The sequence below is a fragment of the Nansenia antarctica genome, assembly GCF_963989245.1.
Source record: "Nansenia antarctica genome assembly, chromosome: 2".
In the NCBI taxonomy this organism is placed as follows: domain Eukaryota; kingdom Metazoa; phylum Chordata; class Actinopteri; order Argentiniformes; family Microstomatidae; genus Nansenia; species Nansenia antarctica.
Genome location: NC_137675.1, coordinates 10,469,246 through 10,481,745, shown reverse-complemented (window position 1 = coordinate 10,481,745; position 12,500 = coordinate 10,469,246). Strand labels below are relative to the sequence as shown.

General features: G+C 45.5%; 1 protein-coding gene across 1 annotated transcript in view; it reads left to right on the top strand.

The window, feature by feature from the left end:
* LOC308151557 (disco-interacting protein 2 homolog C-like) overlaps nucleotides 1-12,500 on the top strand; it is a gene marked incomplete at both ends in the record, with an annotated part of 192,654 nt that overhangs the window by 128,060 nt on the left and 52,094 nt on the right. Inside the window, 2 exon segments of the mRNA XM_080524453.1 lie at nucleotides 1,510-1,636; nucleotides 10,428-10,537. Of these exon segments, the coding sequence (XP_080380579.1) occupies nucleotides 1,510-1,636; nucleotides 10,428-10,537 (237 nt within the window).

The window sequence follows — 12,500 nt, the reverse complement described above, 5'->3', positions numbered from 1 at the left end:
GGAGGAAAACAAATTCACACTACAAAAGTAACACTTTCCACATAGCGTTCCAACATGTCATGTGTTGTATTCCAACGAGTTGCGACATCGTGGATTAATTTGTGTTTTGGTAAGTCTAACATATCTTGTTTAATTGTCAGAATATGGTGGGCTGTGGTGCTTTTGTGGAAGAAAGTGACTGCATGTCTGATCTTACCCAGGAGGCGGGACACCGGGGTTATTGCCACTGCCTTCTTGGCGGCGAGATTTACGACGTGCGCAAAGCAGCCGATCTTTCGTATAGTGGACGAGTTTGCAGTACTGCGCTCTTCATCTCCCAATCCGGTGACATGTAGTGGACCGTGACAGTGAGGTAACTCTCCGTTGCCCGGGAGGTCCAACCCTCCGTAGTCAGTGCAAAGCTCTGTGTTTTTGCCAAATCGTCTTCAATGCCTCTGCGCGTTGTTTGGTAAATACCGGGGATTATTTTGGTGCTGAATGATGTACGGGAGGGGACACTGTAACGAGAGTTTTTATCAGATTTCGAAAACCCAAATCTCCAACCACCGAAAAGGGCTGCAAATCCTTTGCAATGAACATCCCCACTGCATTGGTTATTTTTTTGTGTTTCTCTGAAGTGGTAGTGTACGTCTGTCCGAACGCATCAGAGAGAGACTGCTGTCTGCTCACTGACGCTACCTGACTGGCTTTCCTGCTCCCAGTCAGTGTTATCGTTGAGTGGTAGCGGCGAATATGCTGGTTCATGTCAGAGGTGCAACCATTTGCATATGGCACACGCTTTAAGCAGAGCTTGCAGACAGTAATATTTCTGTCCACTGTTTTCCCCCCCTTATTGTCGTATTCAACAGGAAAAGCGAAATGACCCCACACCGCAGACTTGTAGGAATCCGGGGCTTCCTCAAACTGTTGCGGCGCTCTCAGAGCTAATTTACGAACGCAGCCAAATCGCAGCATAAACCGAAAACCGTCACGGTTCACTAGTGAATTGAGCCGTGGAACGCAAACCGTACCGTCCGTAAAAAAACCGAGAACCGTTGCACCCCTACTGTTTATACAGGGTAAGAAACTGTATGGCCATATACTGTATGTCTTTGCAGATACAGTATAATAGACTTGGAATGTGACACTAATATCTGACTGACTGTGTTTTCCTCCTCCTCTTCCTCTCCCCCCTCCTCCTCTTTCTCCTCTTTCTCTCCCCCCTCCTCCTCTTCCTCATTTCCCCCCCTCCTTCTCCTTCTCCTCTTCCTCCCCCTCTCCCTCCTCCTCTTCCTCCCCCTCCTCTCCCTCCTCCTCCTCTCCCTCCTCCTCCTGCCCCTCTTCCTCCCCCTCCTCTTCCCCCTCTTCCTCCTCTTCCTCCTTCTTCTCTTCCTCTTCCTCCCCCTCCTCTTTTTCCTTTTCCTCCACCCACTCCTCCTCTTCCTCCCCCTCCTCTACCTCCTCTTCCTCCCACTCCTCTACCTCCTCCTCCTCCTCTTCCTCCACCTCCCCCCTCTTCCTCCTCCCCAGGACGCCGGCAGTCAGCAGATCGGCTTCCTGCTGGGCAGCTGTGGCGTGACGGTTGCCTTGACGAGCGACGCCTGCCACAAAGGCCTTCCCAAGAGCCCCGGCACCGGAGAGATCCCTCAGTTCAAAGGTCAGCAGCGACGTCACCGCATGTAACATGTAACATGTAACGTGTCAAACGCTGTCATAGGCTTGTCATAGGAGCTGCTGCCTATCTTGATATGGTACAGCTGACTACAATGTCTTGTAGTATTACTCTCTCTCTCTCTCTCTCTCTCTCTCTCTCTCTCTCTCTCTCTCTCTCTCTCTCCTTCTCTAAAACAAAAGGAGAGTTATTGGCCTGGGCGGGCCGGGGCAGAGAAAGTTAGATATGCATGTATACATCAGTGGAGGCTCCTCCATAGAGGTGGAGGAGGCCTGGCCTCCCCAATAATTTGAGAGAAGAGAGAGAGATTTTAAAAAGCAATGATTATATTTATTTTATTTATTTATTTAACAAAAAACATATTTACATTTTTTTAATATTAATATTATTTCAGTTTTGTTCATAAATCTGAATTTTTCCATGGCTAAAACCCAATATTGCAATTGTAAAGCACCTACAGGCCAGAATCCCTATCCGTTTGTATTGAGGGAGGCCAGGCCTCCCCCAGGAAAGTGGTTTCTCATAGAAGTCAATGTAATGCAATTTTTTTCATGGCAATATGTGATTGGCCAAATCACTGAAAATGGGTGGGCAAGGGAGGCCTGGCCTCACCATGCATTGAGTCCAGGGCTGAAAGATTGACATTTTGTTCGTCCAATCACATGAAGCCATTTGAGAATTCGCCAGTCACTTCAGTCTAAGGAACACTCGCCATAGTGATAGGTGACCTAGTGGTCCTATCAACTTGTCCTTTGCAGGAGACGTCTAGAACACCCATGGCTATTATCCCTGAAAATAATAGCTCAGTTGGCCAAATACTTTTGCTTAAAATGACCTCGGAAGTCTGCGAGATTCTGGCGCGATTTATACATCGAATAGGTAGACAACATTTAGGATTTATTGAACAGTTTTATTTTTAATGAAGTCGATTTTGTTTTATTACAAGTCAATTTAATATTCTGTTGAAGCTGTAGAAGAAGAAGAATGAAAAATGTAGGCTAAACAAAATAGTTTTTTAACCACATAGGCTAATTATCAAATTCCTGCCTTTTACACATGTTCACTGGGCATTTATATTACATAATAATTAATTAAATAATTTTGCCATTTAGCAGACGCTTTTATCCAAAGCGACTTACAATTACGAATTACAGGGACATTCCCCCTGGAGTAACTGAGGGCTAAGTGCCTTACCCAAGGGCACACTAGTAGTGGTGTGGCTTCAGGCGGGATTTGAACTCACAACCTTCCGATCACAAGTCCAACTCACTATCCACTAGACCACCACTACCATATTACATCCAAATGTCATTTCTCAACTTAATTATCAGGCAGGCTCATAGACTTACAGCAATGTCATTTCTTCAGGCAGGCACATAGGCTAAGCTCTGCACAATGAATTCCATCAATCAGAACTTTCTGATTGTAGCTTACACTCCAAATAGTATGCCTTTGGCCAGCACAAAGACAGATAAGAAGAACAGGGAACATTCCATCGCGAGTGAAGCGAGCAAGCGGAAAAAAATTGGCCTCCTCAATTCTGGAAGTCACCAGCCTCCACTGGTATACATATACAGTGAGAGAGAGAGAGAGAGAGAGAGAGAGAGAGAGAATTTTTGAATTTTAACGACACTTTATTTATCAATTATTCCGACATTACAGCAGAAAACATTACACAATTAACTGTACATATCACTCGTCTTCCTGTCAAGGAAAACTACAAACGACTTGATACACAATTTTTAAACACACAACAAAACAAAAAGTCAAGTCAGCTCAGTTGCCAATGCCAGCTCATCCGCTATTACAGAGCACAACACTCCCTCATGTGCCCATATAATGGCGAACTGATCCAAATTGTTCATAGCTCTGTAATAGTTAAAATCTATGCCCAGTCTGGCCTTGATCATCTTTTTAAAAAGACATACGGCGTCATGATCCGAGTCCTGTTTTACTTTGTTTCTCCTACTGATATACACAGCCATCTTTGCTCTCCCTAAAATGAAATTAAACAGATGGCACTTGTTTTTTTCTTTTTTGCTGTATTTAAAACCCAAAATGTACCTCTCTTTTGAGAACACCTCTTTACCAGACTGGAAAAGTCTCTTTAATAACCCTAACAAAGGCAACAGCCTGGGACAGTCTAGAAAACAGTGAAACACTGTCTCCCGTTGCGCACAAAAAGGACAGTCATGTGAGACATCAGGGTTCAGTATGGAAATAAAAGCATTAATAGCCACTATGCCATGTAAAACCCTCCACTGCAGATCGCCAATTCTTTTGAATAATGGTGGTTTGTACAGTGCTCGCCACTCTGGTTTCACCTCATCGCTGAGACCAAAGTGTGCTCTCCAGGGAGTATCACCTCTCCCGTTGAGCTTCTCTTTGTGGAGAACCTTGACCAACAGTCTGTACATACATTTACCTTTAACCACATCAAGAAACACACCAGAAACATCTCCTATTGCTAAAAGAGGCCCTGTGCAGTTTTTAAAATCAGGCTGCAGCTTAACTGTAGGAAAAAGATCCTCATCACTAGGATGAAGAGACCCGTTTTTGTACTCTGTCAACATGCGACGTTCTATCTCACTGAGCCCCTGCCTCCATTTTCCCAGCATCATGTTGACCATCCTGATGGATTTCACCTCCAAACGCGAAGCCAGGGCAGCAGCATTGTCCATGTTTGCCCCTGTCAGATTCACAACATGTCCCAAAGTGGTGACCTTTGACCTGCAGAGCTGTTCGGAGAGTGTCAGTCCCGGCCCACCAGCTACATCCAAACGCGCTCCCAGTACAACTGGCTCTTTCAACAACCAGAACAACGACTTTGAGTAATCCAGTGGTCCTTTCTTGAACAAACTCCATGTTTTAAAAAGCACACGATAAAAAACAGGTAGAACATTTAAACGAGCACCGCTAAAATCCATTAAAAACAGAGAATTCGACAGTCCCAGTCCTCCAAGCCGTTGTAGTATTGCACAAGCCACCGGCCTCCACACCAAGTCTTTTGGCCCATAGAAAAGTCTCTGAATGAACTGGAGTCGGAAAGTTGCACCCCTACTGCACAGGTGCACAAGACCCTGCCCACCCTCCTCCTTGGGCAGGTACAAAACACTCTGGGGCACCCAGTGCAGCTTGTCCCAAAAAAAATCTAAAAAACAAGCTTGAAGTTTAGGGAGAAGGTCTACTGGGGGGTCGACACACATCAGGCGGTGCCACAGTGTGGAAGTCACTAGATTGTTGATTACCAAAACACGACCCCTATACGACATGTTTGGTGCAATCCATTTCCATTTCTTTAAACGACCTTGAGCTATTTCTAGTACGTTCTCCCAGTTTTTACATTTGAAAGTCTCATCCCCTAAAAACACACCCAAATATTTAAACCCTCCCTTCTTCCAATGCAGGCCCCCTGGTAACATGAGTCTACTACTCAAGTTACCTACCATGAGTGCTTCGCTCTTCCCCCAATTGACCTTAGCCGATGAAATCAAAGCAAAACGTCCCACATTTTCAACTAACACATTGATATCCTCCTGTTTACTTATAAAAATAACCAAATCGTCTGCATATGCTGATAGCTTAAAAGGTGCGATGCATCCAGGGACACTTACACCAGAGAGGCTTGCCCTGAGTCTGTGTAGCAGGGGTTCAAATGCCAGGGAATACAGCATTCCCGACAAAGAACACCCCTGCCTAATACCCCTCTGAATTTTAAAAGGAGCACTCAAACCACCATTAATCTTTAGCACACTCTCAATGTTACTGTACATGGCCTTGATCTTGGCTATGAGACCTGGGCTGAAACCAAAAGCCTCCAGAGTTTTCCACAAGTACTGATGTTCAACCCTGTCAAAAGCCTTCTCCTGGTCTATGGAAATAAGACCAGTTTCCAACCCCAAAGCACTAGAGATGTCCAGAAAATCCCGAATCAAAAAAACATTGTCACTGATCAACCTGTTAGGCACACAATAGGTCTGGTCACGGTGGATCACCTTCCCCATTACCTCTCTCAGCCTGGTAGCTAACACCTTGGAGAGGAGCTTATACTCGGTACACAGAAGTGAGACAGGCCTCCAGTTCTTAATCTCCATTAAGTCTCCCTTCTTTGGCAACAGCGTAATTACTGCCCTCCTGCAGCTCAGCGGCAGCTGTCCTCCAGTGAGACTATCTTTGAGTACCATCAGGAGATCCTCCCCCATCACTGACCACATTCTCTTATAAAACTCCACAGGCAACCCATCTATACCTGGAGCTTTCCCATTTTCCATGCTCTGCAGGGCAGTATGGAGCTCATCAAGAGACACATCCGCCTCCAGCTCTGCGCTGGACTCTTTTTCTACTTTTGGTAGACCTTCATAAAAGTCATGCGATACCTCCTGCTCCTCTCCAAGTTCAGACTGGAAGAGGCTACTATAAAATCCAACAGCATGCCTCCTGATGTCAGTGGACTCAGACAGTATATGACCTGTGTCTGAGCGCATGCTGTGGATGAGCCTCTTCTGACCATTCTTGTGCTCCAGACCAAAAAAGAAACGGGAAGATGCATCCATCTCCGAAATGTTTCTAAAACGTGACCTCACCAGAGCACCCTGTGCTGAGATACCTAACAGGTCAGCCAGAGCAGACTTTTTAGCTTTGAGAGCCCCAATATGGCCTCGATCTCCTGTGGATTCTGCGAGCTCTTGAAGCTCCTCCACATCAATCTCTAGAGCCTTCATAGATCTGGCTATGTCTCTAGTAACATTTTGAGTGTACTGTTGGCAAAACTGCTTAATCCTACACTTCCCCACATCCCACCACTGCTGTATTGAGGTAAAACTGTCCTCTGTCTGCTTATGAACCTTCCATAAATAGGTAAGAGCGTTCCTAAAATTTGTATCAGTTAAAAGAGACGTATTAAAATGCCAATAAGCACTTTGTGGTTTCACACACTTGATAAAAACAGAGCAGTACACAAGAGAATGATCAGTAAAACCAACAGGAGTTATATAACAACTTTTAAAAACACTAAAATGGTGTTTAAAACAATAAAACCGATCAAGTCTGGCCATTGATAAAACATCATCCCTAGTATGAACCCAAGTGTATTGCTTTTTCTTTTGATGCATCCGCCTCCACACATCACACAGTTCATACGTCTCAATTACCCTAGAGAGACGACTACGAGATGCAGAGTGAGGCTCTTGGTGATTCCTATCTAAAACGGGGTTTACAGTACAGTTAAAATCCCCTCCCAGAAATACAAATTCTTCATTATCACACCCCTTAATGACATCAGCCAAAGAGTCTAAAAAACACACTCTTTCCAAACCAACATTTGGGGCATAAACAACAATAAATACCATTTTCACCTTCTCATATAAAACTCTTACTTTTAAAAGACGTCCCTTTACCACCTCCTCAATCTCACATGACTGTGGTAAAAAATGACTGGAAAATAAAATCCCCACTCCACCACTATTACTGGTGTTGTGGCTTAAAACTATTTCCCCCTTCCATTCTCTTTTCCAGGCCACTGTGTTGTCCTCAGTGCTGTGTGTCTCTTGGATAAGCATCACATCAATACCCTTTAATTCCATTAATTTATAGAGAGATGCCCTCTTTGCATCATCCCTTGCCCCATTTAGATTTAGAGTACCTATTTTGAATTCTGCCATGATAAAATATCCAACCTGCAGGACATAAAATATCAAAAAGAGACCAGATAACTTAACCCTCATTGGAGATTTTTGTTCTTGCCTTTTGGACAATTTTCTTTAACCGATATATCTCCTGCTCAGAGAAACCTTCATCGTTCATGTCATTGCGTTTCATTAGCCATTTAGCGGACTCAACAAATAACTTAATGTCAGGAAAAAAAGTTTCCACCTTAACTGCCCTTGTGCCTTTCGTATCCTGTAGAAAACCTTTTATTCTACTTAAAGAATACCCATCCCTCCTGTCAGCCTGAGGCTGAGTGGGAGGCAGAGACTCCACATCATCCCCTACGTCAGAGTCCTCACTGTCAATGACTGCCTCCCGCTCTGGTTGGCACTTTTTTGCTCTGGAGTCAGATTGACTGACCTCAGTTTTCCTTTTTTGTGTAGTTTTGATACCATCAGCATTAAGTTCCATTTCCTCCTCATTTGCGTTATCCTCTACTTCTCCAGTAGCTAGACCAGCCCGTTTGCCCAGTCTGATTCTTTCTTCACTTCCGACCCCTGTCTTCTGCGCTCCCACTTCTTCACCCTCCTCGACCACAGTGGCCTTCTCAACAGCCTTCAGCTTCCTCTTCCCCTTTCCCGTTTTTCCTGCCTCCACTACCAAACCTCCCCTTTTCTCCTGCACCTGCTCACCCTGTTCTGCCCCCTCTACCAGGTCTATCCCCTCCTCCTGCTCACCCCCCCCTGTCTCCTCCACCAGGCCTAGGCCTCTCCTCTCCTCCTGCACCTTCTGACCTTGTTCTGTCTCCTCCACCAGGTCTATCCCCTCCTCCTGCCCCTTCTGACCTTGTTCTGTCTCCTCCACCAGGTCTATCCCCTCCTCCTGCACCTTCTGAGCCTGTCCTGTCTTCTCCACCAGGTCTATCCCCTCCTCCTGCACCTTCTGAGCCTGTCCTGTCTTCTCCACCAACCCTTCTCCTGTCTCTTTCTTCCCAGAGGCACTCTCTCGACTCTTGTTGGTGTTTGAGCTACTTGGGCCTGCCCCGGTTGACGGCGGTGTTTGCTCAGTGGACCCAGGCCTTTTATTAGGACAGGACCTAATCATGTGGCCTTCCATCCCACACCCAAAGCATTTCATTGTATCTGAAGTGATGTAAATAATATAATCGAAGTCATCCACTCTAAACTTCATTGATAACTTAAGATCACTTCCATTTTTCAAAATCATGAAAACCTGTCTTCTGAAAGATACCACATGCTTTAACAGAGGGGATTTACAACCCAGTGAAATCATCTTCACCTGGGACACTAACTGACCGTGCCTAGCCAGTTCCCTCTCCAGGACCTCATTTCTCACAAAAGGAGGAACATTAGATATCGTTATCCTTTGTGCTGGACTTACTAAAGGAAACACAGGGATAAAGGTGTCCTGGACAACCACTCCCTCCTCCACCATCAAATTCACTTTATCAACACAGTCCAAAAAAATTACAACTGCGTTGTTCATCCGCGATGCAGATCTCACACTATCATGCCCTACAACAGCTCCGACGGCCAAGCTACACTCTTCCACGGTGCAGTTTGGTCCCGGAGAAAGCTTTATCGCATGTCTCCGCGTCAGGCGTTCAAAGCCCATGGTAGCAGGTGGCATGCCGACCAGCAGAACTGGTGGCTGCTACGCGCTCCAACACCCACCAAACCTCAACTAACAACACTAAACAAACGACAAACAAAACGTACATATAATAGACACACAGATAGAAAGATAGAAATAACTTTCAGAAAGTTTTAACTCACGCAAACCGCTCAGTCAAAACCGCTCGCTCGCTCGCTCACTCAAACACACGCATGCGCACAGAGAGAGAGAGAGAGAGAGAGAGAGAGAGAGAGAGAGAGAGAGAGAGAGAGAGAGAGAGAGAGAGAGAGAGAGAGAGAGAGAGAGAGAGAGAGAGAGAGAGAGAGAGACATACAGACAGACAGACAGAGACAGACAGAGCAGAGTGAGAGAGAAAGTTAGATATGTATGTATACATATACACAGAGAGAGAGAGAGAGACAGAGGCTGACACAGAGAGATAGAGAGACAGAGAGAGACATACAGACAGACAGAGACAGACAGAGCAGAGTGAGAGAGAAAGTTAGACATGTATGTATACATATACACAGAGAGAGAGAGAGAGAGAGAGAGAGAGAGAGAGAGAGAGAGAGAGAGAGAGAGAGAGAGAGAGACACTCACAGGCAGACAGAGACAGACAGAGTGGAGTGAGAGAGAAAGAGAAAGTGAGAGAGAGACAGACAGAGAGACAGAGAGAGAGGGAACAGAGAGAGAGAGAAGGCTCAAAGTGATTAATGACTAGCGTGTGGTCGTCCTCAGTAATGCCTGTATAAATAGCAACATGACGCCAGTCGATCTGAAGCTATTCTCTTAGCATGGATCCAGAGGGCTTGGCTCTGAGGATGGAGTGGCTTGATTGAACAGTAGAGACCCAAGGGGTCCTCCGTGTGTGTGTGTGTGTGTGTGTGTGTGTGTGTGTGTGTGTGTGTGTGTGCGTGCGCTAGCCCCAGACCCAGCCTCATCAGCACAGAGTGCTCATTGATCTTCTACAACTCAGACCAGCATACAGTAATCACATCACTGAGTCCGTTGTACAGTAAAGTGTGTGTGTGTGTGTGTGTGTGTGTGTGTGTGTGTGTGTGTATGTGTGTGTGTGTTAGACTGTCGAGTGGTCCTGACCATCTCATTGTCTTCCTGGTCGCCCCCTTTAAAAGAAGTATTCATTTGACGGCTCAATAGTGTTTATGTTGTCCCCTTTTTTGTTTTTAATCATTGATGTTTTGATTGCACATTGCTTATTTTTTTATGTAAAGCACCCTGTGCATCCGTGCTGTGAAGGGCGCTATATAAATTCATTTTTACTTACTTACTTACAATAGAGCCTTTATTAAACCTTTATAAGGCCTGTATAGAAACTTAATAAGTCATTTATAAGCAAATGTCATGTTATACAAATAAGTAACATATCATGTATCAGGCTTTGTATTAAACCACTAAAAGATATACATGTGCTTCTTTTAAAGTTGGACTGTTTTTCTCATTTGTTGTTGTTGTTGTCGTTTGTCTCTCCGTTCAGGATGGCCAAAGCTGCTGTGGTTCGTGACGGAGTCCAAACACTTATCCAAACACCCCCGAGACTGGTTCCCACACATCAAAGACGCCAACAACGACACGGCCTATATCGAGGTAACGCCACAGCCCACAACTCTGTTACGTCTTCTGCCGGTGTCTCCAAAGCCTTTCTTTGGTCCCTCGTGTCCTCTGTCTCCTCGCCTCCTTCTCAACATGTCATTGGAGGACACTGTCTGAAGGGGAATGAACGTTGAGAAATCACAATCAAGTCAAAGCAGGTTGGCTGTGGGCACAGGATACAGGATGTAAACGGTGCGATGAAATGCTGACTTGCGGACGACCTTTTAAAAAGATTTACACTTTTTGTACAGCTTATAGTCAGATGGTTACTCTGAAAGTAGTCTATATGGAGAAGCTGTAATCCATGGTTCAGAGTTGTTGATTCGTAAGCCACTGCTAACTTTAGCCACCGCTACCAAAATATCAATGGGTGTGAATGGGGATCACTGAAACAAAGTACAACATTTTGTGGCCAAAGTTAGCAGTGTAGGCCAAGTAATTACGAACTAATGTATGTCAGAAACTTCACTTGAAGTGACTTGGCCAATGCAACATTGAACTTTGTCTACTGCTCCCATCCACTGTATAAGCAGTGTAGGGGCTATTTAAGTGGCTATTTAAAAAAAAAAAAAAAAAACGTTTTTCTCCGGAGCACATCCATCCTGAGCGTACAGTTTACGGTCCCAGCGGGAATGGGACTCCCCCTGCCCTGTACCAGCCCAGCCACACACGCTAAACTGCTCTCTGTCTCCGGAGGCCGGCAGCAGTGAGCGATGGGATACACGCGGACGTTTCTATTGATCGTATGAATCATTGATTCATGATTGAGAGAACAGGTCCTGTTATTGCTTGAACTACATTATTATCACTCCATTTCCTCCTGTTATTACTTGGTACGACAGATATTGAATATTGTTTTGTCCTCGTTCCCAAGGCACCGATGTGTGCGTACTGTACGGTACGGTGCGTCTAGACCCCCTGGTCCGGTCCTGCACTTGGTGCGGTGTGCGTTTTTTTTCTTTTCTGCCTTGTAATTGCGGATCGATAATGCTCTTGATTGGCTTTGTCTGGTGATCGGTGTATCAGGTTGCCTCTGTCCGCGAGAGAGGACATCGTGTCCGTTCGGTGATGGAACGTGATTAGTTTGGATTGACTTTTTGCGCGTCCCTGTTCACATTCCCGGCTGTAACTGAACCCGCTGATTGCGGAGTGATTGAAGAGAGATGCGGAGGGAGATGCAGAGGTAGAATGATCGGGTAGAGTCGTTGTCAGGCTGCCAGGAGTTGTTGTCGCTCTCTGGTTGTCGGGGGGCGGGAATCTATAATAGTTGTCAGCTGTGGTTGTACTTTCGGGTCAGAGTTCTACCACGTTATTTGTTTTTTGTTTTCTCATCGGGCCTGTCCTTCGACAATATGGATGTTTTACGAAAGGAATGTTCTAGAACTCTTCTTGACACAATGATGAAGAAGCAGACCAAGGGCCCTATTATGCACTTCATAAGTCTTAAGCAATAAGACGAGGCGGTAGATCTAAACGTAAGACGTGGAGGCGTGGTCAAGGCCACTTTGCTATTATGCGTGCGGTAGTGGGCGCCTAAAACCCGGCGCTAAGCAAAGAAATTAGTCATGGGTGTGTTTTGGGCGTCTTCTCAATCAACCCAATCAGCGTGCCAGGTGCCATTCCCTTTAAGAACCGGCTGCGTTGAGTCATTAGCGCTATGCTATTATGGAAGTCCTAAGAAGGAGGTCAGCGCGCTTCTCTGCCTCTCCCTTCTGAAATAAAGCATTTATACTGTGACCGTAATTGACGTCTTGCCGTGGAGCCACGTGCGTGTTCATGTGTGCCCACATGCATGCGCAAACCGCGGAGGCGCGCTCGTGTTTCAAAACGTGCATGAAGTCTAAACTTAAGAACTTTTCAAACCACTTCTTAGCGCTAGGAGCAAAGTCAGATCGCATAATAGCAGGGGCGCCTAGTGCACTTCATTAACATATGAACACTCCCACAATGAGTAATA